Here is a 24,521-nt window from a genome sequence, read left to right as displayed (position 1 = left end):
GATTAAAATAGGCACCCATCTGTGTCTGTTTTTTTGCTAAGAGACCATGCAAAATGTTGCGCCATGGAACTGCAGGTTATTGACCTTGTGTAATATGCATCAATATAAGCTTTCTGTGTCCTTTCCCCTGCACAGTGCTATTGGAATGCATGTAGGAAGAATGGCTGACTGATAGGAAAGAGAAAAGAGGAACAATAATATATTTGTGTGCTAGACAATGGAAGGAATTGAAGTCATAAGATTACAGTACAGCTACTCAGCAGTTCCATTCCTATCATCAAGACATCTAGTCTGTAAAAAAAATTTACATAGACTCAGAGATAACAAATACAAAAACATATTTATGGCCGGAAAGAATGGCATGGACAGGAAAAACATTGCATAATATGCACATTTACAAGTTATTTTGTTTAATACACCTGAGCATCAACAGAGTATTTCTGCACCCAACAGCTGGTAACAGGGAAGTGAAGCTTATGTAAATGGTAGTGAGTCAACCAACTTTCTGACAATAACATACCAAACAACATTTAAAAATGCGCTGGTTCGCCAACCCCCCTTCCTCTAAGAACGCCCTTTGAATGCCCTCAAATCGGGACTGTGCCACCTAAATAGGGACAGTTGGGAGGTTTGCGATCATTTATACCTTAAGGTGAGGCCAATGGCTGTGTACACTGATCAAGTATTTGTGCTGTTTATATACTACATATAAGCCACACATCAATATGTTAAAATATGTTAAACAGAAGAATAAAATAAATATTATTATTGTTTATTTATATAGCACCACTGTATTAAGCAGCATTTTAAAGAGAAAATCATTTGCGTCAGTCCCTTTCCCATTGGAACTTACAGTCAAAATTTTCTCTCAGACACCCACACATTTTGCTAGCAGTTAATTAACCTACCAGTATGTTTTGGGATTTTTGGAAGAAACTGGAGGAAAACCACACAAACACATGGAGAACATACAAACTCTGCACAGTCAGTTCCCTGGTCAGAATTGAAACCATGGCCCCAGTGCTGTGAGACAACAATACTAAGCACTGTGCCTCCATGCTGCCCATATGTTCCTTTAATTGTAATTCATTAAACACACTGGAAACGTCAAGGAAAATAAATTATTAATTTATTTGAGAAAGTAACATAAAATTACATTTAAAGGATATCAGTGTTGGAAATGTTTTGGAAAAACAAAACAACAGTGCTTCTCTGCCTGAGGGCTATATGTTTAATGGGATCCATACAGTGGGGTTGAACATTTGCAGACACACTTGCCATCTGCCATAAAGACAGTCCCCATTTACAATGCACTAGGTGAAAGAAAGAAATCGTCCTTGATAATTTGATTTCAGTGTGTCTGGTAGGGTCTGGTAGAGGGGGGAACATTATATTTGCTCACTCTCACCACAATGGTATCAGCCCAGCGCTGACCAGCTTTGACCCCACACTCTTGTTCTCCCTGTTATAGTGGAAACCAGTCCAGACTGTCTAGCACTGGAGCTGGTTGAGGAACTGATGTCCATTTTTTAATGATTTAATTTTTACTCCACAGTGCCCTAGGAACTATAGGACCAGAGGTGGAACTCGTGAGGTGCGGGCCCCGGTGCACTGAAGCAGGGAGGAGGGGGCGCACAGCTCACTAGTACCCTGTGCAGCAGGCTCTATTATCTCCATCTCCTGCCACTGTATAGGACGACGCCTGATCTCTATCAGACTGGTGCAGAAATCAAGTCCTTTAGCGGAGGGAGACTGACCACGCACTGCAAAGAATGCCCCTGAAAATGTGCCCTCTCTACCCGTTCATCATGCTTTATAAAATTAATCTTGTTTCTGCTCTGCACCGCAAAAGAAACACATCTCTTCAGTATTTCAGTGGGAACACCTTTACTTCGCCCATCTCCTCCCCTTTGCCTGTGCAAACATCTGCTCATTCATATATGCAGCCATTTTGCTCTGAAAACCTAAGCACCCCAGCACAAATCTACTGTAGGTGCAATACAGCAATCAGTGTTTCAGTGACCTTGAATATTAGAAAAGTTATATATAAAAGGATAGGAATTTGAATGAGAGACATTTATAAATAAAAGACATCAGAAAAAAACCTGAAAAAGAACAGACGATTAAGAACATTGCAAAGGCTGTGTTGCAAATCTATCCAAAAAAGGTTTAAAATAAAGGCAAATATATAAAACAATACCTAATATAAATATGTTAAAAATAAAAACAATTTTGCTAATGAAATCGTGCTGATTTGCTGGTATATATTTTGCTCATTGCTAGCATTCTCTTAAACATTCTGTGTGGTATTTATACAATAAATATGAAATAAAAAGTTATTCTTAAAGCTATTGCTGATTTATTCACAATCTAATACACAAATATTCTGCATTCTTTAGGCCTGAGTCATTAAGTGCAAGGCAAAAAGCAGTAAATTTGCCCCTGGACAAACCATGTTACAAAGCAAGGGATGCAGATTAGTTTATTATTTTGGATTTAGTGAAAATACTGTCTGTTTTTTCATGTAGCACACAAATACTTGATAGCTTTATTTTTGCAATGTAATTTAAAGTTGATCTAGAACATGCCCTACCTCAAATATAAATCTGTCTTCACATTTTAAATGTATCTCCCCCCTCCAATGCAACATGGTTTTGCCAATGTGCAAACTTGCTCATACTTGCCTACTTTTGGCTGGCTCCCTCCGGGAGATCACTGAAGAGGGGTGTAGGGGGAGGGGGGGACTCACGTCATTTTGGCTCCGCCCCAGTGACATAATGCCTGTTTTGGGTCTTTTTACACTAGTAAAAAGACCCAAAGCAGTCATCACGTCACTGGGACGGGACCAAAATGCTGTGATTCCCAAAGCCCCGACCCCTCTGCCCGTACACAACTCAATGCCTGCTCTGATATGGGAGAAATGCCAGCTCTCCCGGGATTCCGGGAGACCTATCCAGAATTCGGGACTCTCCCGGACATTCCGGGAGAGTTGGCATGTATAAACTTGCTCCTTTTTTTGCTTTGCTCTCCTTAATGACTCAGACCTTTTGTGTCTAAGGGCACGTCTAAACATTGTTTTCAGAAAGTACTGGCATGACATCCCAAAGTAACAAACTGCAAGCTAGGTATCTATTGGTCTCTTTCACATTGTGCATGTGTTTTTTACATAGAAGATACCTGAGAAAAGAATGCACATTGTAACAGCAGAAGACTAAGGGTAGATTTACTAATGCTTCTTTAAAGGAAGAATGTTGTAAACAGCAACAAATCAGATTCTATCTATTATTTTCTGGAATGTACTAGAAAAATGAGAACTAGAATCTGATTGGTTGCTATACGCAACACCTCCTTTTTTCCTTCTTAGAAGCGTTAGTAAATATACCTCTAAGTTTAACAAAGTATTAAATATACTAACAAAAAATATACATCTTCATATTTATTTTAACTAATTCACAGTTGCATGAAACAATAAAGATCAAGTTAAACAGTTATTTAACATTGATTTACAAAGTTCTACTGAGTTAACCCCAAGGTAAAGAAACTGCAAAATTACCAAAATTCAATGTTAATGTTCCCTGTTAAAAGTGCTTTACTACTCAAAACCTCTGAGTGACGAGACTGAAAGGAGAAGTGGATCTTCTGTAATTTTTGTTGTTCTGTATGTTGCTGTATTGTATTTCTCCGCAATCTCTACTTTTTTAAACTTAACATAAAATTTTAATCATTCGAGACTTACAGTAAATGGACTAATCATCTTTGGGCTACAAAAGAGCATTGTGTTGCATAACTGTCAGAAGTAAAAAGGTAAATCCCAGAAACCAGTTGTACTGCATCCTTGTAGCGTTGTTTGGTAGCATCAGGTCATACTCTAATATCACATGCTCTGTTGCCATTTCCTGCACCAGGCACTGGTATTTCCCAGGGTTTGTCACCCGCTCGAGAAACAGGTAGCAGATGCCATTTTGACGCATACAACATTCCATTTCCACGTCACCATTTTTCCAGCTGTAGGTGGCATGATTTGACACTGCTGGACATGTCAGAGAATACATAGTCTTACGTGGTACTTGAACATCGGTTCGGGGTGCAAGTGAATCCCCTATAATAGGCTGAGTAATTGCATCTGGAGACAGAGACAGAGACAGAGACAGAGACAGAGAGAGAGAGAGAGAGAGAGAGAGAGAGAGAGAGACTTTGTATTTAGCAACAATCAGATGCATATGCCTTAGTACTGTAAACATGCAGGCATACTATGGGTTATAGTGATACATTATATTGACAAATAAAGTACTGGTGTACCTGTAGCTTTAGCAGCACATGCAGCTGTGTGCAGGGCTCAGATGAACTAGGAGCTCAGCAGAGGTTGGCTGCGATGGCAAGGTGGACTATTGATAATTAAAGGACTCTTTCTACTGCCGGATCTTGTACCTGGCTAACTGCTAATTTATGGCCCCTCTCACAGGCTACTTCTGCTGGGATTGCCATAATTATACCCTGAATGTTTTCTGTTGGCTGGAGTTACAGGAAGACTCCGCTCTCTCCTGTTCCAGACAGTAACTATAGGCTATGGCAGAATACAAGCTCATTAGAATTGCTGAGCCCGCAGATGAAAGAGGGGAGAGAACTGGGCTGTGATGTGACTCTACGTGAAGCGCTGTATTCAGTTCCGGTGAGTTTTCATTTTTGGGGGGTATCTTTCATAATTTTTCTATGAGGTCCACAAAGCTAATTACTCCCCTGAAAATTATATATTTACATATGAAACACTAAAACATGGACTTTTGCTAGTTCTGCTGAATAACTATATCCATTTTTAAGACTGGACCTTAGCTGATATCTGGCTCTTACATGTATATAGTTGCCTGATTCAGAAAACTACTTATACAGTAACTTGGTATATAAATATATACTCACCCTGTTCACACATGGCCCCCTGTGTCAAATTCTGCAATATTCGGTGACTGTTAGGAGTAAAAGACATGCACTAAGTAAAGGAAATAAGTCCTGACATAGATTAAAGAATCAGCAGACCTAAGAGCAGCATAATCATTATAATAAAGCAATACTGCATGTGTAATTTGTGTTACATGAGAGTGATTAAAAAGAAAAAAAACTATCTTATTCCAGAATGATAACATTACAACACAGAAATAAGATACAAGAACTCAGATGATGTAATATAATATATACAATTATTCGGTGCCTTTCTTTAGACATCGGCCCTTTCCATCATTAGCTGCACGGAAGAACAGTGCTGTATTGTTGGAAAAGTGATCAGCTGAGTCGAATATGCAAACCACTTGTCAATGATCTGATCTTATTTCTGTGGTACATATAACTGACTCAAACAGAAGTTCAGTGAGTGATAAGCTTCAGGATATGACACACCTCTTAGTCGTCAGAATAGACTGACATTCACCCTGAAGCCAGCCACAGTAAGGGTCACGTGACTGAATGCAATCTACGCAGCTTGTATTGTAGGCAGTACAGTCATCCAGCGGGAGTCTGGAAACTTCACGGGCAGTACCCACATATATAGCATGCTGTATAAACGACACATAAATATGAGCATTGTTATAAAAATGTTACTAATTATGCATCAATATCCTGTATGACAGCCACCAGTCTCCTACACAACTCTCTATTTCCTCTATTCTTCTTGTAAAACAGAGCCCTCTGCTACTGAAACTTGTGTGAAAAAGAGGATATGTAGAAAGAAGTTAAAGAACCGTGTGACAGTGAGGGGTGGGGGGGGTTTGATTATGACATGATGGACTGCATATAGTGGTAAGGGGGGGCCACTACAGAGAGATGAAAATATGAAACGTGTGGACTAGATTTCTATAGCAGATTGCTGTAGCAGAGTTGGTATGGAACTGTGAAATGCGTGAGCAATAGACAGTACTGTATATACTTATGTGGAGACTGACGTGTCTATGGGTACTGAGACTCCTGCTTAGTGGTGAGGATAAAACGAATATAATAAAGTACACATTTACAGGTAAATTTGTGTTTGCAAATCTGCTTTTCTCTTATCCTCTGTTTAACCAGAAATCAGGGTATTTTGCATTATTGAGGTTTACTGTGTTTCTGTCCCATATTAAACGGATATATTTCCCCTACAGTAACTGTGAGATGATAAAACAATTCTGTCCCTGAACCACAAGCATCCTACAAGGACATTGCTTTACATCTGCTATTTTGTCTCATCTTTCCTGTAACATCATTGCCTCTATGGTGTCCTCATTTCCTGTACATCTCACCTCTCTCTGTTCCAGCTCCAGGTACAGAATCTGCCCTTTCTGGCTGAACGGACGCAGTTCCAGAATATTCAAAGCACCATCGTTCTGCTCTACAACCTTGTGCACAGTTCCATTGTCTAGGGAAAGCAGAGCAGAATAGTGTTTTTACTAAATAATGGAACAAATTATATATTCTATTCAGCATTGCCAATACAGAAGGCCATACACATACATGCTATTGTTAATGCTGTACTATTGTCATGACTGCCCTAAAGCTATGATGATAGCAGAAAGGTCAATATATTATTTAGATATGCAGCTTTGAAGGAATCATAATTAGGTGAAAATGAACCTGTCATGTTTGTGCGTTTTTACATTACCTGTAGCCAATATGAGTACTCTGTAGCTTTCCTGGTTAACTGCTGTGATCTCATCCACCACTATTCTTCTGTAGTGGGTCAGAGTCTGGAAAACTTCCTGGTTTCCTGATGGCCATATCCACTCTGTCAATTCTGGAAAGTTGGATGCCTCATCTGATGTTACCTCTGGGGTTAATTCGGAAAGGCACTAATACAAGAGAGTAAGAGAATTTGAGGCTTGAATATAGACACAGACCTGTGGATAGATGATTAAAAATTGTATTAGTGTTATTAAAAGTTATTCAAAACTTTGATAGAATTTGGCCAGCCAAGGACCTCAAACGTGATCGGAGTATAATTGTGACCTTTGGGCTGGTTCGATTTGGGTTCGACTGTCACAGCTACTGTGCCATAAAAGGAGAACCTCGAAATCAAATTTGTTGTTCAAGTTTCAGATCCCAGCACGCAGTTAAAATAAACCAAGTAAATATAAACTTTAGCATGTTCGGGCTTAAATATGTACATTTTATTATACTTTTTTTTTTTTTTTTGAATAGTGACCTTTTTTGTGTTTGAGTTAAAAATACTATACAATGCAGCCATAGTGGCTCAAACATTATCAAACTTGCTTGCTTTGCTCAAATGTACCTCTATCTAAAGATCGACAAGTTATTGTGAATTTTAAAATTTTGAGATGATTCAACAAATCTATTCAGGAACCAATTAAAAGCAAATTTGAGCAGATCCACAGGTGACAATAGTAGGTAAATAAACAAGTCAAAAGGGTGAGGAAGACGAGGTGGGTAGACAAAGAAGCAAAACACGTGTTAGAACAATGCAGGAAAAAGGCAAGTATAAATGATGTATTGTGTTACTAGTAACAACAGCTTATTTACATGAGAAATATTCTACATATTCAGAAGGGAATAAGGATCAATAGTAGGGAATAGCATATTACCGTCCCAGGACGAATGTTTAGATTTTTCTTTGACGCTCCAAACAAGCTGGAAGTGCTGAAAGCTAATTCAATGTCTTCAGTCTTATAAGAGCAGACAGCACTGTGATTCCTAAAGAGGTAAGAAAGGTCACTGAAGAGGACATGAGTGAGAGTGGAAAACTGTGATTATGTAGGATGTCTTATTAACCAAGTGGTTGTGGCACACACATGCTAAAGTTTTGATTGCCAAGTGTTCCTATTCCGCCTACTCAGTACTGCCCCTCTTACGTTGTATGCTGGACAGTTGCAATTGCTCAGTATTATAATGAGTATATAGACTTTACTGACGGCAGTCAGCATGTTGGAAGCTTGTAGAGTAATATGTCAGTCTAGAATGCACCTTGTTTACCAAGCAAAATTGCATCAAGTGTTTTAGTTATAATATTAACATGTTGACAGCTATGTTTTTGTTATCTCACCATGCATCTGTGAACAGTCCATAAATAACATTCCCCGTTTTGCCTTGCAGAAAGTAGATATCTTGGAGGTCGGGATAATACTGCGCTTTTTTGTTCCCACAAATCAAGCGTGATTTCAATGCTGTACTAAATACATAGCGAGTGCTAGGTTTTTCAGATCCTCTCTCCCCCTGAGAAAGCAAAATTAAGAGAATAAATATTTGGAGTGGAGAGTTTACTAAGAAGCAAATAGAGAAAAAGTGAACCATAACAGAAAAGGAAAAACAGAAGAAGAAGTGTGATAGAGAAAGATACCAAGGGGCATATTCAATTACGATTCCGGTCTGCAGGATCGCGCCGGAACGGGCCGCGAAGTTAATCCACGGTACCACAATAACGTGGATTTTCGTTCGTAGCCCATAGGGTTACGTTCGAAAATCTGCGTTATTGCGGTACCGTATTACCGGCAATACTGCGCACTTTCCGCGGTAACACGATACCGCGGCCCGGAATCGTAATTGAATATGCCCCCAAAAGTGAAAGGAGAAAGGGAGGTCGAATGAATAAAGAAGGAACATTATACTCTACAATTTTCCACAACGAAAACAAATGTATGACAACAGGAGCTCATTTGTTGTGTCTAAAGAGGAACAAACCAACTATAGATAAAATACATTGATGATGATGATACATTGTGCATTTGGGACAGTTCATGTGGTCATTTTTTTTACAAATTGCTCAGCTTCTGGATTATGTGTGTGATCCCATCCTCACAGATCAAAATCTGATCCAGTTGGTTTGGACTCTTCAGGGTGCAAAACAAGCATGGTTGAGCTTTAGTGTGGTCATAGGAGCGTGAGCCAGTTAAATTGTATCACTATAGAATTTTATGGAATATGCACATGTTGCTAATAATATTTTGTGACCACGTTTTCATTTTATTTTGACATACCATATCATGTATCTACTCATCAGCTTGTCTTTTTATATTTATAGGTAGACATATTGGGCCTGATTCATTAAGGAAAGGAAAGCAAAAAAAATTAGTATCTTTTCACCTTCGCATAACCATGTCGCATTGGAGGGGAAGCTAAATTTAAAATGTGGGGACAGATTTATGGTTGGGATAGAGCATGTCCTAGATCAACTTTAAAATTCAGTGTAAAATTAAAGCTATCAAGTATTTGTGTGCTACATGACAAAACAGCCAGTATTTAACTTGTGTGCAAAATAATAAACTAATATGCATCCCTTGCATTGTAACATGGTTTTGTCCAGGAGAAATCTTTTTTCTTGCCTTAATGACTCAGGCCTATTGCGTGAAGGATATTAGCAAAAGTGTCTTGAATTTACAAAACTAACATCTGCTTTCTGATATTCATTACACAGACTCTCCATTTATGGTCTTCTCACAATGCCACCCATCCCCCAGATATACCCTCTCAGTGGCGCACGCAGGGGGGGTTTCTGAGTCTCTAGAAACCCCCCCTGCACTAACTAAGTGGCCACTGTCCTATACAGCAGCCGCGGCGCTGTCAAAGAAGCGTCCGCGGCAGTGCTGTATTGTATACAGCACCGCCGCAGACGCTTCTTAGACAGCGCCGCGGCTGCTGTATAGGACAGCGGTGGCGAAACGGAGCTGCTGCGCATGCGCAGCAGCTCTCTCTCGTGGGTTTTTTTTTTTTTTTTTCGGTCAGCGGGGAGAACCCCCCCCGCCCCTCCCGACAATCCTCCATGCGCCCCTGCGTCTCACCTTACACATTTGAGCCACCATGGACACTCTTTTTTCTGTTGTTCTGGTTATGCTGTTATCCTCAGTGAAGAAGAGAAGTATCTTATCTTGCAATCTGTTTTCTTTCTCCACTACCAGAGACTTCACAAAATGGGGCTCTAATAATATAATATAATATAATATTAAGCGTATTATTACATGCACATAGGAGGCAACATAAAAAAAAAGATATCATGAAATTTTACAAATGCAAACATGATGAGAAATGAGGATCAATGTACTGTAAAGCTTATATCTGCATCCAAGTCAACCTTAACTGATACTTCGAAATAAAGAGTTTATTTGCCCCTTAATGATTTTCTCCAATCCCTACTATTTTGATCATTCGCCTCCCTTGTTCTCACTCTGCACCTGTTGTACTCTTTTGCCGACACTTACTGTTCATGAGGTTGTCCCCTGTGTATAGTAATGGGTCTGTGCCGTTAATCATGCGGAATATTGGTTTCATGATGCTCGCTGCATTGTTGGACTTTCGGGGAAGTGTAGAGTATGTCTGGTTACCTGAGAGAGATGTACATATCGGAAAATTGAGAAACTTTAAAGCTGTAGAAGAGAATAAGAACTGTAGAGAAAAGTGATAGTGAATGCTGGGAGCGGAATGAATGGCTTATAGAAGAAAAGCCAAAATAAAGCAGGAGAGGCAAAGAATTATGGTTGAGACATGGACAATAACGTGGTGTAAAGAGCACAAATGGGCTATAACCCAAAGCAAGAAATTAGCCCTGATGAGTCCAGTATAGTCAAAACTTTGGGTCAGAACACATTTGTGCTATATAATTATACAAGCCTATATGTTAAGGTCACTATGCAGAGTTCTAGGCAGTATAGGGATTTACAGGAATCAGCTAGAGAGAGATTAAATGGAGCAGTAGGAGATGGTGCAGGGATACGATATTTATAGTATCACAAGTGGTTTAGGAAAATGCTTAAATCAGCTTTTAAGGAACTATGAGAAACTGGACAGGTTTTATAAACTGTAAATCAATAGAAATAATCAACACTATTTATTCACCTGTAATTAAAATATTATAATTGGCCCCTGGGATGCGAGGGGCTAATTGTTCAGTCCAAGTCATGTTAATCTTTTGGAATCTTTCATCATCCTGAAATATAGACTAATATATTAATGTTCTCACAGCTAGACACTCTAAGATGCATGCATAGCTTTCCTGCACTAACCACTCTAGCAGAGTGTTGTTCCATAATCTCCTTTATGCAGAGTCATACTGTATCCATGTGTTTGCTGGAGATCTGCAGTGTGCCGGTCTAGCAGTTATCTCTCTCCTGCCATGCAAACACTAAAAGGAAGAAAGTCTTCCAGATGAAACACTTTATACATCAGCAACTCATTGTCAAATGCACCCATTTGGTGCAACGTTGCATACTGCAAAACAAGGGACTGATATATTACTGTTTCTACCATGCAAATTTCCTTTTCAGCATGGAAAGGATGCACAGTGTTTTTTTACTGGGACAGTTTCAAAAAGCAGAATGTGTTTATGGTCTTTGTAATGAGCAAGGGAGAATATTGGACTTTTAGCAAACACACCTGTATTGCACACCTGCATACTCTGAAGTTTGTAAATGACCATTATTGGACTCACAAAAGTTACAGTATAACATTAACCTTTCTGGGACGAGTTAGCAGCAGGTAAACACCGGGTTTAGGGTTTGGTGAAAATATAGGCTAATGGTTCAATAACATATAAACCCTTCCCATTACATTTGTATTATGGAGAAAATAATATTGGTATAGCATGAATTCCCTAAGACAACCCGAGTATTCAAGCCTGGCTAAATTGTTTTAAAAAATAATTCCCATCTTCTCCCATTAGAGGCCAATGCCTATATGTGAAGCTACTGTATATACATTGGGGTGCTGGGGTGTTGAGTTCAATTCCCCACGTGGGCTTTATCCGTGTGGAGTTTGAATGTTCTCCCCATGTTAGCGTGGGTTTGCTCTGGTTTCCTCCCACACTCCAAAAAGATACTAGTAGGTTAATTGTCTGTCTGTGTTTATGTATGTTAGGGAATTCAGACTAAGCTTCAATGGGGCAGGGACTGATGTGAGTGACCAAAAAATATTCTTTGTACAGAGCTGCGGAATTGGTGGCGCTATATAAATAAATTGTGATGATGATGATATATATTATCCCATCTTAAGGGTGTTTATTCCTTGCACTAATGAAACAAGAGAATACCTAAAATATAAAATTGGGGTAACTAAGATAGATTCTACTACACAAGTTCCAACACCTCTGGCCCAGTAAGTATGCTTACAGAAGATCAGGTTATGGACAAATTCACTATTGGGATAATATTGTGATATTTCTATTTTTACTGAGTTTTAAAATCACAAATCTGAAGGGTTTTTTTTATTTAAAAACTGTTTTAAATATAAATAAACAGAAGTAATGAAAGAATGCATAGTAATATTTACCATTCTCCAGCAGCTAGGATTGTATGCGTTGGTACCACAGACAGTGAGATCTCCTAGTAGCTGACCAACAAATGTCACATGATTCTGACAATAAGGCTGCAAAGAGGAGAGGATTGTCAAAGCACTTTAAGAGATCAATGCCTCAGTAGAATGTAGGAGCCTTGGCTAATGAGTGTAAAAGTGATACATTAGGATCATCTAGTAAAAAGTTGCCTTTCTCAGCTCATACAGAATATAAAATGTCTTTAACCATCATTCAAAAAAATAACAACAACAATGTATAAAAATGAGTAATTAAAAGATATACATAAAAATCATAAATTGCAATTATTCCTGTTTTGTCGTCATACTGTATATGTTACAAAAAAATGGGATAGTTACTATCAATGCATAGATTCCAATCTGGCCAAAGAAATAAACCACACTGAAGTCTACTGAGGAACCAAATAGGTGCCACTCCTTTGGTGCTCAATTGGCCAGATACCAGATGAAGATTAATACCACCCATATGTAATATTGGAATGTCCACTGAATATAAACCAGTTCCTCAATTATCACAAATATTTGCCTCCGGTGTGTGTTGGCGACAGGTGCCATTCAAGTGTAACTAGCTACTATGTGTCTTATGTGGTATAAATTAATGCTACTACATTTACTTTTTTAACAGCAGGTATCTTACCTTTCCTTTACAGGTATGAGATCCAGCAGCAATCTGTAAAAATAATATAGATCCATGAGCTTGGTACAGTCATTAATAGATATGTTCATTTTACTTATCTAGTTTTATCTAAGGAGATATACAATACAACCAGTTCTGGAGAACCATGGCATGGCAACTCTAGATTTTCAAGTGTTATTTACCTTGTAGTTCTTCTCTGGGGTACAATTAAGGCGGTTTAAGCGATACAAAGCTTCCTCTCCCCCAACGTACAAAGCGCTCTGTGGCGATAGGTAGAATACAGCATTTTTCTCCTCTTTTGGCAAAGGAACAGACCATACACCTATTGGGAAAATGTAGGGTTTAATAGACATGAAGGTAAAGGAAAGAGTCATTGGGGAAAAATATATGAAAGTAGGTTGAATAAAAGTAATGGTTATTAACAAACATACGAAAAGGGATTCATGAGGTAGAGAAGGTGCATTTAAGTGGTTCCCAGTAAAGCCTCTTTGTTTCACAAAAGGACTGGAGGTGCCAGTAATCAGGAGTCATCCTACACCTTAAATGGGCATATTTCATATTTCCCTTTACATGCACTCAAATACCTTTCCAACACACAATTATGACATGTTACAAAGACAGCTCACTTGTCCCTCACTCTCATGATTAGGTCTAGATCATATTTGGCAACTTTATGTAGCTGGCATCCAGGGAGATCCTGGGGAAGAGGAGTGGTGGCAGAAGGGGGCGGGGTGAGGCAACTGGCGTCATTTTGGCCCTGCCACAAAATCATCATTTTGTTGCAGGGGTGGGGCCAAAATGATGCAATTCCTGTCATTTTGGCACCTGATGGGCAGGATGCAGGAGACTTGCCTGCGTTCCCGGGAATTTCGGGAGACCTACACGAAATTCGGAAGTCTGCCGGACATTCCGGGAGAGTGGGCAAGTATGGTTCAGAAATTACTTTTTACAATGTATATAAGGTGGGAGTGCACCTTATATACATTGTGATAGCAACAAGTGTTTAGACCCCTAACACATCTGTGCTCCTGGTAAGTCTGCTGCTGTTAAGGAGCCACCATCTATCTCAGGAGAATACATCTACAATCCCTTCAGTGACAACATATATAGGAGCAAAGCTAAACATGCATGTCATTGGGTGTTTGTGAATTGCTCGGCTGCATTCTGATATATTGATTAAGCTCTCAAAAATGCCTGCATAATTTTCTGGTTAATTTATTTGTTTAACCCTGTTTTTATTAAATTGATTAGTTCTCTACAAGTGCCAGGTAAGCTATACACAGACAAAGCATAGCACACAAATATACTGTCTTATGCCTGTTATAAATACCTCCTAACGTGTATAGATTTGGAGTCAGGATAGTGTGCACACGCAGCCGCAAAAAAAGGAAGAAAGGGGCATGGCCACGACTCACTCATGTGTCCACCGGTCACGTACCTGCACCTCAGAAGTGCTGGGCTGCCCCCAGTCATGTTCCCCTAACCTAATAACACCCCTTTAATGCTGTGTATTCTGCCCGCTGATACATGCTGCATCCCCCAGAGGGACATATCTCCCAATTGTCTATACAGCGGGACATAAATCCTAGTAACCTCAAATCGGGACTGTTCCACTGAAATCGGGACAGTTGGGAGGTCCCTTTTGATGTACAGTATATAATGTGCATGCAACCTGAGAATTTTGTTGCATCAGACAAACTAATTACATTTAGTGACTGCAAGAAACATACATCATATTCTAAGAAAGTACACCAGAATGATTTGAGGACTCGAAACTGCAAGTGACTGTAGGTAGTTTTCACACAATATCCCCAGCAGATTTTTGTCCAGAATTGGCAAGTAGAACACTGGAATTGATTTCAAAACACATTTACAAAATCTGGCAGTTCCCATAGCTGTTGTGAGCGCGAACATTAATTAATGATGATTATCACATCACTCTTTGTTTAATCACTTCCTGTTATTTATACTATGAAAAAAATAGGTGGTCACATGAGTGGAAACATGTTTTATGTTATAATGTATTCAAAACACTGGCCAGCTTCAAGCGGGACAAGCAGTGCACTCAGAAAGAGAGTAGTCAGAAGTGCTAGCCCGTCCCCAACATCCATACCCTTGCCTGAAAACACCTTTGAATTGCCACGTGCACCAGTGGTATGTGTGTACGGCCATGGTGAATGGAAACATACCTCTCAACTTCAGGACTCACCCACCTAAATTGGAACAGTTGAGAGGTATGAGTATTTAATTATTTGCCTTTAAAATAACCCTTAAAAAGGGTTATTGTTGTCACCTTGATATCTGAAGCCAACGCAATCAATGGCTCACTCCGACTCCTTCCATTCATAGCTCTGCAACAAAGTTTCATGGAAGCTGCGGGGAAAGTGATCATGATTCAGCACTAGCCAACTGTAAGCTTCAGGTAATGGGCGACCCCCTTATTTGCCATATGTTGGGGCATGTTTATATAAGGAGGGATTGTCCAAAAGTGAATACTGATTTAAGCTTGGATAATGCCCAGTTCCAAATGTAGTGTATTTAACTTCACTATCCTTTGTTCTCCACACTGACTCTATATCTAAATTATGTAACTTACATTAAAAAACATTTCCAGAATACACACTGAAAAAAACTCAGTTGTTGAGAACTAGGCTGCAGTGTCTGTGAATATTATGCTCACATATGCTCCGCAAGCAAAATGCCTGCTTGTAGAGCATGTGAGCAGGTTCAAAGAAAGTGGGAGGAAGAAGTACCAGATGTAACAATCCTATCCAGGTTTGCTACTTTCCCTGTCTGCTCTGTTCTCCTGTGATCACATGACACGCCCTCAGGGCGGGTCATTTTAACCTGCTCTATTTAAACTCAGCACCTGCTCACTGTCATTGCAACTTGTTTGCTACTCTGATTCCATGGACCCTTGTGTATCCTGACCCTGTGTCTTCCTTGTGAAAGAATACAATTTTACCCAAGTGCTGGAGCACTTCTCCTGGGACTTCCTTGTTGCAAGTATCTTCATGTGCATATTACAAGACTCCGTTTACTCTCAAGTGTGACTCTACTGTGATACACAGACTCTCATTACCTTCAACCCTGCTGTATAAGAACCTTTGTCATACCTAACAGGCTGGTTCGCTTACACTGCTCATTTCTGGACTCTGCGGTGTATAGACTTTACCTTGCATCTCTGTGTAGTGTCATCTACTAATTACTCAACCCTGTGGTATCCTGAACATTGGTTATTGCTACCTTTACTGTGGTGCACAGAGCGCTGACTATTCACATCTTTGCTGTGGTTATTGTAGCTGATATCATTTGTGTTGTGGACAAGACTGCTGTTGTGTATATTTGACACCTGCATTGTATCACTACCTCTGCTACAGTCATGGCTACGCTCCGCCGTAGCTAATTACCAAACCTCCTGTGTGCTTTACCTTGCCAGATTCTCCATCTCTGCACTGTGACTTATCGTGTCTCCCTGGATTGCTGTATGTCGTGTTCCGCTCTGGATTCCTCTCTGCCTCAGTCCCAGTACTATGCCTTCTCATATATTGATGCTTCCATTGCTATATGCTCTCCCTGTGATTTACAGCACTTGTCGCTGCTTCCATTAATCTAACCATTCTCGTTATTCTGTATTTATGTACGTTACTAATTAATTCCACTTATTAGCTGTAACATCTATACATATTTAAGCTTCTCCATTACATGTGATATCTGTATTATACATCCCCAGACTATACTTCATTCCTGTCAGCTGTGCATATTTATATATATATATATATATATATATATATATATATATATATCATCATCATCAGTTATTTATATAGCGCCATTGATTCCGCAGCGCTGTACAGAAAACTCACTCACATCAGTCCCTGCCCCGTTGGAGCTTACAGTTTAAATTCCCTAACATACACACACAGACAGACAGACTAGGGTCAATTTTGATAGCAGCCAATTAACCTACTAGTATGTTTTTGGAGTGTTGGAGGAAACCGGAGCACCTGGAGGAAACCCACGCAAAACACGGGAAGAACAAAAACTCCACCCAGATAAGGCCATGGTTGGGAATTTCGAGCAGGGTTCTCTTACCTCTCTGTCTGTATGTATTACCCAGTATTGTCTTATTAATGTTTGTTCCCAATTGTAAAGCGCTACGGAATTTGCTGGCGCTATATAAATAAATGTTGATGATGATGACCCCAGTGCTAACCACTTAGCCACCATGCTAAGTGGTTAGCACTTAGTACGATTGTAATAGTAATACTTAAATACCCTAAAAAAACAACAAAGATTAAAGGGACTGATAAAGAGTATGGGAACAGATATTTTGTCTTAAGGCTGGGGTCTCTTTGAATTATCTGACTTCTTTTTATCTCTGGCTGTGATGGATGGAGGAACCAGGGTAGTGTTGTTAGTGGAAGGCATGTTATTTCCTTGAGAGATCTGTTCTGTTAAGAAAATGTGTATTGGGTAAATAAGTAATCTCCACTGCATGAGACAGTAAGCAGCCAATTAGTTCATCATCATAATCATTTATTTATAACAAATTCCGTAGCACTTTTACAATTGGTAACAAACATTAATAAAACAATATTGGGTAATACATACAGACAGAGAGGTAAGAGAACCCTGCTCGCAAGCTTACAATCTATGGTGTGCACAATTGTAATTGTAATAGTAGATAATAAACATATATGTTTATCTACTCATTAAAGTATTTAAAAAGCAACATCCGTGTCTTGCCTCCTTATTCTGGAAACCCTAGTTAAGACTCAGCACCAGATTGTGTACAGGCTGGCTCTGACTAATCAGGCCTGTATCAAACCAGATTCGTAACACCAGAATACCATACCAATACATACTGCCCCCACGTGCGCACACAGGATTGTTAGGAGAGGTTTCTTCCCCCCCACCCCCCTTCCCCGGAAAAAAAATCCTGAAAAAAACAACCCCCCGAGAGAGATGCGCAGCAGCTCCGCTTCGGCAGCTCTGTACTATACAGCAGCCGCGGCGCTGTCAAAGAAGTGTCCGCTTCTTTGACAGCGCCGCGGCTGCTGTATAGTACAGTGCCGCTATGTGGAGCACTACGTTAGCGGTGGGAAGGGGTTTCTGGAGACCCAGAAACCCCCCCCCCCCTCTGCGTGCGCCACTGGCCCCCACTATGATAGATACATATAGATATCTAGAACCTAATGAATGTATGTAACAACATGCATACACCCAACATCCTCTTTTAATTATTGTGCCTATCATTCTGGTTACATGAATTAGGGGGTAAGATAAACAGCTGTTTATGTATTGTGAAAAGCGTTCAAACAGATGGCTCCTCATGCAGGTTTTCTGAAGCACTTTGACGTTTATTTTACTTGTCAGGATGGATAAACAGTCTTGCCAGTGTCTTCAGCAAACAAATGACACATTCACAGCAATAAACATGATTCAATAGCCCTCAACTCTGGCTATAACAGTTAGGTCCCTAACTGGTCACTGGCCACTTTTTGGCACCAGTCTCCCACCCACAACCCAAGATAGCTATTTATGCCTCCTCCCCAGCACTACTCTAGCTGATTCCTTGATTGCTTAGACTCAGGTCCTCCACCTGGTCTCCTGTGCTGTGTGTGTGTGTGTGTGTGTGTGTGTGTGTGTGTGTTCGTGCAGATCATATGTTGCTACTATAGGCTGTGGTTTCCCAGGGAAACCACCACTCTTTCCTCTAGTAGAAGGTGGCAAAGAATTCCAATTGCCATTTGTATATATTGAATAAGTAGGTTTGTCGGTGTATGCAATACTGTAGTCTTGTTGAGACCGTTATTGCAATGGTAGCCAGACATTAGTGTGAAGTACTAAGGAAAACATGAGGGGCCTGATTCATCACGGGACGCATACTGAGCACAACCTGCGTCTGTTTAAAAACGCACGTATTCAACAAGGAGCTGATCTGAAGATACGTGCGCTGATGAATTCAGGTGTAGGTCTGCTCTGCTCTACTACACAAGAAAGTGCAGGATTAGTTCCAATATCTATGTGAAATATACACTCGCAAAAGAACTTGCTCATTCTACTATGTCGCGCCCAAAAAAAGACAGGAGGTCTAGCCTTACCAGATCTAGTTAAATACCAGGAAGCGGCCATTTTAGTACAGCTACGAGTTTGGTCTCCTCCAGGTCTCCATAAACCGTGTGTTGACCTGGAGAGGGGTCTTAACTATGCATTCCAATTGACTGACCTTCTTTGGGTCCCTAAATCCTGGAGGCCCTCTCAGTCTGACCTACCCGTAATCACGAGAGATGCTCTCATAATTTGGGGCAAGTTTTTAAAGACATTTAATGCGGTCACTCTCCCCACTTCCAATCTCTCCCTCCTTGCCTTAGCTAAACTTATACCTAATAATAAAAGCTCAAAAGCAGACCTGAGGGATTTTATAGGTGCAGCAGGAATCGTTGTATTACATGCAAGTGGGTTGAACATGGAGCTACAGACTTCACTTCATTTGTTACCAAAGAAAAGTTTTCCATCACGACCATTATGGACTGTAGATTTAGTTATGTCGTATACCTCATCCAATGCGGATGTGGTGTACAATATGTGGGACGCACGACTAGACCTTTATATGTACGTTTTTTGGAACACCGAAGGAATATTGTCAAAGGTGTCAAGACTGATACACTTTCGGAACATGTAAATAAGTGCCAGAATGGTGTTTTAAAAAATGTTAAAATTAAAGCTATAGAACAGATCAAAACAACAAAAAGGGGAGGTGATAGATTTGACCATCTTTGTAAACGTGAAGCATTCTGGATTTTTAAACTCAAAACCCTATTACCTTTTGGTCTCAAAGACACTTTAGAGCTCAACAATATATAATATATAGGGTATACATATGGGCAGAATAGATACTTTGTATATATATATATATATATATATATATATATATAATGTTCCTCCCTCATCATAACAATATATACCTGCGGGATATTCTTACTGCTTGTTATTTGAGTATTATATCTGTCAATTAATGAATATAGATTGTAATTTTTCTATATTGATTTTCTGTAATTCCTGAATTGTTACATCTCAGACCGTCATAGCTATATTTTATTTTTATTGTCATTCAATCCATAAAAAGCACTAGTTATAATGTTGAAACTCTACTATTTATGAATAGAAGTATTAGTTTTTATGTCTATTACAATTATATCTGATCAAGTGAGAAATTATAACCCTTTAATAAATTGCTCCTCCTAAGAATCTGTAGGAGTGTACTAAACTTGGATAAAATAATTATTGGTTGCAATCATACAAAATAATATCAGTATGGACAATAGGCGACCTAAGGGTTAACCTTCAGATTGGATTCAATATTTAAATAGGACAGAGTCTGGACACGATACTTACCTCTGATGAAACCGTCACGGATGATGGAGAAACGCGTCAGGTGACCTCCGATACGTCATTTCCGGGAATTCCCACTAGCAGCAGTACGTACATCAGCTGCAGAGTATACTCTGGTTGCTATCCAGACTATTGAATTTACAACCTAATACAGACCAGGAAGCCGCGGAAAACCAGTGCCGAATCAAGCTAAGTTATAGCTATATTGTTTACACACTTTGGGCACATTTGTCCTTAGGAATATGCAGGCTTGGGACTGGTAACCGATGGAGCCTTTCTCCTAGATTATACTGCTACCTATATATTGGCTGTTATTAGGTTTATTGAGGATCGTCGATTGAAAACTAAAGGTCACACATTACGGTATATTGTGGAATTATCCACTCAGGACATTGTAATACCTCATGCCATATGGTTTATATGTGCATATACAACGAGGTGTATATTCCTACTGACCTTGGAATAATCGCTATACTCTATGATCTTTGACCATTATTGATACACATACTTAATGCAATCTGGATTGCTCTAGATTTGGGATATAGAATGCCAATGTAGCATATGTGTTCTATTTGTATTTATCTGTGCTTTATGGTACATATATTTAATATGTTTTAATAAATTGCTAATTTTAATCAGCACTTCCCATTTTTTTTATTATTCTTAGCTATTTTTGAAGCAACCCCAGCAAGTTGCTTAGTGGAAGCTGCAAATTAATTGGCTTAATATCCTAGGGATATTTACTTTAAGCGCCTAATTTGTTTGTGTCTAAACTTATACCTAACCTAAACTTGTCCTTGTGGTATTGCCAATATTAAAACGATCCATTCTGACTTATCTTTATTACCCTTCTCACATTAGAGAGAGCAATTCCAGACTCCTAATCAAGTCCGACATTGGTTAACCTCCCTACGCACGCAACACCTTTCTTTACAACACCCGCCAGCCTCTCTTTACCAGACTGTCAACTGGAATTAACAAGGCGGCCATCTTATTTTGGTACATTCACCTTAATTTAAGGAATCAACCAGTGAAAGCCTCCTCCCAAATACTTTGGGAGAGAGGTCTTGGGCAGGTATTTAACCCGACTCAATGGGACATTATTTACCAAAATGCCCATTGGATGTCAAAGTGTTTGAACCAGATGGAGATGCTCTACGAATTACTCCATAGACTCTATATGACTCCAGATAGACTTCATAAGATTTGGCCAGCCCAGACCAGGGCCTGTTGGAGAGATAGGGGACATTTTTCATATCTTCTGGAGCTGCCCGGTTGTCCGTACCCTCTGGGCCGAGGTTTTCACCTTAATATCAAACTCTGGTTCATAATAATCTGGAAGTGGCACTTTTACACTTTTCTCCTCCACAAGTCTTATCAGGAGACCAGTACGTTATAGGTGACATTTTTATAGCTACCCGTGCAGCGATAGCCCAAGCATGGAAATCTCCCACTCTACCACCTATCGCCAAGATATTTTCTGAGGTTCAGTTAAGTTGTGATATGGAAACCATGGGAGTGCCATACGCCTCTTCTGTTTCCTTTCCCCACATCTAGTGGTTTGCCTTGAATCAATATGTCTCCAAAACTCCAGCCTTGCCAGACCCTTTGAGTTTCCCTCAAAATTTGTTGCAGTAATCCCTAGAGATTGTTTCCAAAAGTACAGGGTGATTCAAAAGTCGCAGTACACCCTTTTATTTTAAAAACTCTACAGGAATTGGGCCGATTGGCCGATTTCAAGATGGCGCCCATGTTTGGTACATACCGTAAAAGATAGACCACGTCACCCATACCTTACTGGAGTATTCAGGTTTCCCAATTTCCTGTAGAGTTTTTGAAATAAAAGGGTGTACTGCGACTTTTGAATCACCCTGTATAGTCCGAATGAGTCTCAATATGTTAATATGATGAGATTTACATTTTCTGGTTGTATTGATATGTACTGTCCTGCCTTTTTCCTACCTGACTATCCTCCACTTTCCCTCATATCCCTTACGCTTTATTGTTTATTTTCTGTACCCTGTAATTAAAAACTTTAATAAAAATTATTATTGAAAAAAAGTGAATATAAAAAAACATTATTGGGATAAGAAGTGGAAGCTATATACCTATTATTTATGATAAATAAAGAAACTTTGGGGAAGACCTCATATAGACCTGGGTCTGCCTTAAGAAATGTTTAATAGGTTATGGCAGGAGAATATCTAGAATTTCTCCTAAGAGAAAACTGTTGTATTATGGATGATGGCACTTTAATAAATAGACCCGTCATGGTATTCTGGATGAACTTTCACAGAATTATGTCAGCAAATTCAGAATGATGTTCAAGTATAGCTTAGTCCAGAATTAAAAAAAAAAAACTTAATTGTATACTACCACATTTTAAAATATATATGTTCAGCTGGTTTAGTTGCCCTTTACGGATTTTTTTAAAAATAGTTTTAGTTAATTTCCCATAATGAGTAGTTAAGACATTTTAAGACACAGATGTAAATGAAACATCTATTGCCATATAATGCCACAACAAAAATGGCCAATAGAAGTTCCAATATTTATCCAATGTTTATATTATTATAGTAAATGTAGGAATCAAATAAGACATTTTTCAGGAGCAATTAAAGTGGTGTATAAATATCTACATAAATTACCCATGGAGAGGTATAACAGAGAAGAAAAAGATGAACAGAGGGGTTCTGTGAAACAGAGAGAAACAGTTGAACTGTTCAGAATAATCCCACATAGCTCAACCAAATACTGTATAACCAAATAAAACAAATATGCCACCACACTCATGTATATGTGTTACTTGGTCCATCAATACTAGTGTAACCAAGAACGCATTTTATCAAACATCGATTTATAAATAGACTAGTACAACACTGCAATTCTGCAAAGTGCTAATCCGATTACTACAAGTACAACCTTCTGCTCATTATCTTTCTCAGTACGCACATTGCATTAATCGTTCCCATACATAAAGAGCTGGGATAGTTTAAGAGAGAATCATGCTCAGTGATACATTTTCAAGAGTCAGGACCATCCTGGAAATTAGAAATAGTTTACATCCGTGCCAATGGTAAACTGATTTCACTTACTTGAATTAGGGTGAATAATTCTTGGAGTCATCCTCAAATTCTGATAGGCAAGGCAGAGAGAGATCAGAGCGCAAATATTCAGTATAACAGGTACATACAGCTCCATGTCGAGGTACTGAATGTTGAATAAATAGACAAGCGTGTTAGTATAGCGATTGGTTGATAGAGCGCCCCCTTGTGGTTTCTATTCATTATGTTTATTGCACACGAGACAAGCTAGCTTCTCATTCACTCCAATTCATGCTCCAGCTTCGGATTCAGAAAACGTTATTTTTAAGGGATTTAATCAATTTGGGTCACTTGCTTAACATTGGATTAGCATAATAGGGTGTCCCTTAGACAAATTGCTATTTTTCCTGGCATGTATTTTTCCTGGGCATGAAATGTCAAAGCAAGGTGGGCATTAGTGACATTTTGATCGATTTGGAATAATTTTAAGCATACCTCCCAACTGTCCCGATTTCAGCGGGCAGTCCCGAAGCGGTACCTCCTCTCTATCTGAAACTTAAGAGTGTGTGTGTGAGCAAACAAGCTGGTTCAATAGCGGATCCTCCAACATGAACCTATTACACAAATGCTCTGCAACAAAGCACGTGGAAACAAAATAATCACACCATGTGGTGTGAAGACTTTCAAGCCTTTCTACCCCACACAGAGATCCTGGACTTCCTATTTTGCTAGTCCATCAGAATACCTGTCTGGGATGCAGGCAGTACTAATGTGGTCCACTTCAATACCAATATTAGTACCTTATACTAGGCCAGTGATGGCTAACCTGTGACACTCCAGGTGTTGTGAAACTACAAGCCCCAGCATAGTTTGCCTTGTATCAGCTAGTTATCTACTGGCAAAGCATGCTGGAACTTGTAGTTTCACAACACCTGGAGTGTCACAGGTTAGCCATTACTGTACTAGGCTGAAAGTTTTAAAACCAGAGCTTCTCAACTCCACTAATCAAGTATCTCCTAACCATAAGGCCATCTGTTGGCTAGGTCAGTAATAATTCAACCTGTTTTCAGAGAGCTACAGTGATGCTAGAAAGCTGGTGAACTCTTTAGAATTTTCTGAACTTCTGCATAAATGTGACCTTAAATCATACTTGCCAACTCTCCTGTTATGTC

General features: G+C 39.4%; 1 protein-coding gene across 1 annotated transcript; it reads right to left on the bottom strand.

The window, feature by feature from the left end:
* Positions 1-1,112: 1,112 nt before the first annotated feature.
* Positions 1,113-23,863, bottom strand: SEMA7A (semaphorin 7A (JohnMiltonHagen blood group)). The gene is made up of 15 exons (XM_075208294.1): positions 23,845-23,863; positions 23,401-23,515; positions 13,090-13,229; positions 12,908-12,940; positions 12,229-12,324; positions 10,801-10,891; positions 10,167-10,289; positions 9,750-9,886; positions 8,018-8,187; positions 7,560-7,668; positions 6,623-6,809; positions 6,264-6,379; positions 5,389-5,543; positions 4,915-4,961; positions 1,113-4,123 (listed from the first exon to the last, which is right to left on the bottom strand). Exons 2-15 carry the CDS (start codon positions 23,504-23,506, stop codon positions 3,762-3,764), a joined length of 1,872 nt encoding a protein of 623 aa, XP_075064395.1. The 5' UTR covers positions 23,507-23,515; positions 23,845-23,863; the 3' UTR covers positions 1,113-3,761.
* Between the last annotated feature and the right edge of the window lie 658 nt (positions 23,864-24,521).

Source organism: Mixophyes fleayi, chromosome 4, assembly GCF_038048845.1.
Source record: "Mixophyes fleayi isolate aMixFle1 chromosome 4, aMixFle1.hap1, whole genome shotgun sequence".
Lineage (NCBI taxonomy): Eukaryota > Metazoa > Chordata > Amphibia > Anura > Limnodynastidae > Mixophyes > Mixophyes fleayi.
The sequence above is the reverse complement of the archived record's forward strand: the minus strand, read 5'-3'. Positions and strand labels throughout refer to the sequence as shown.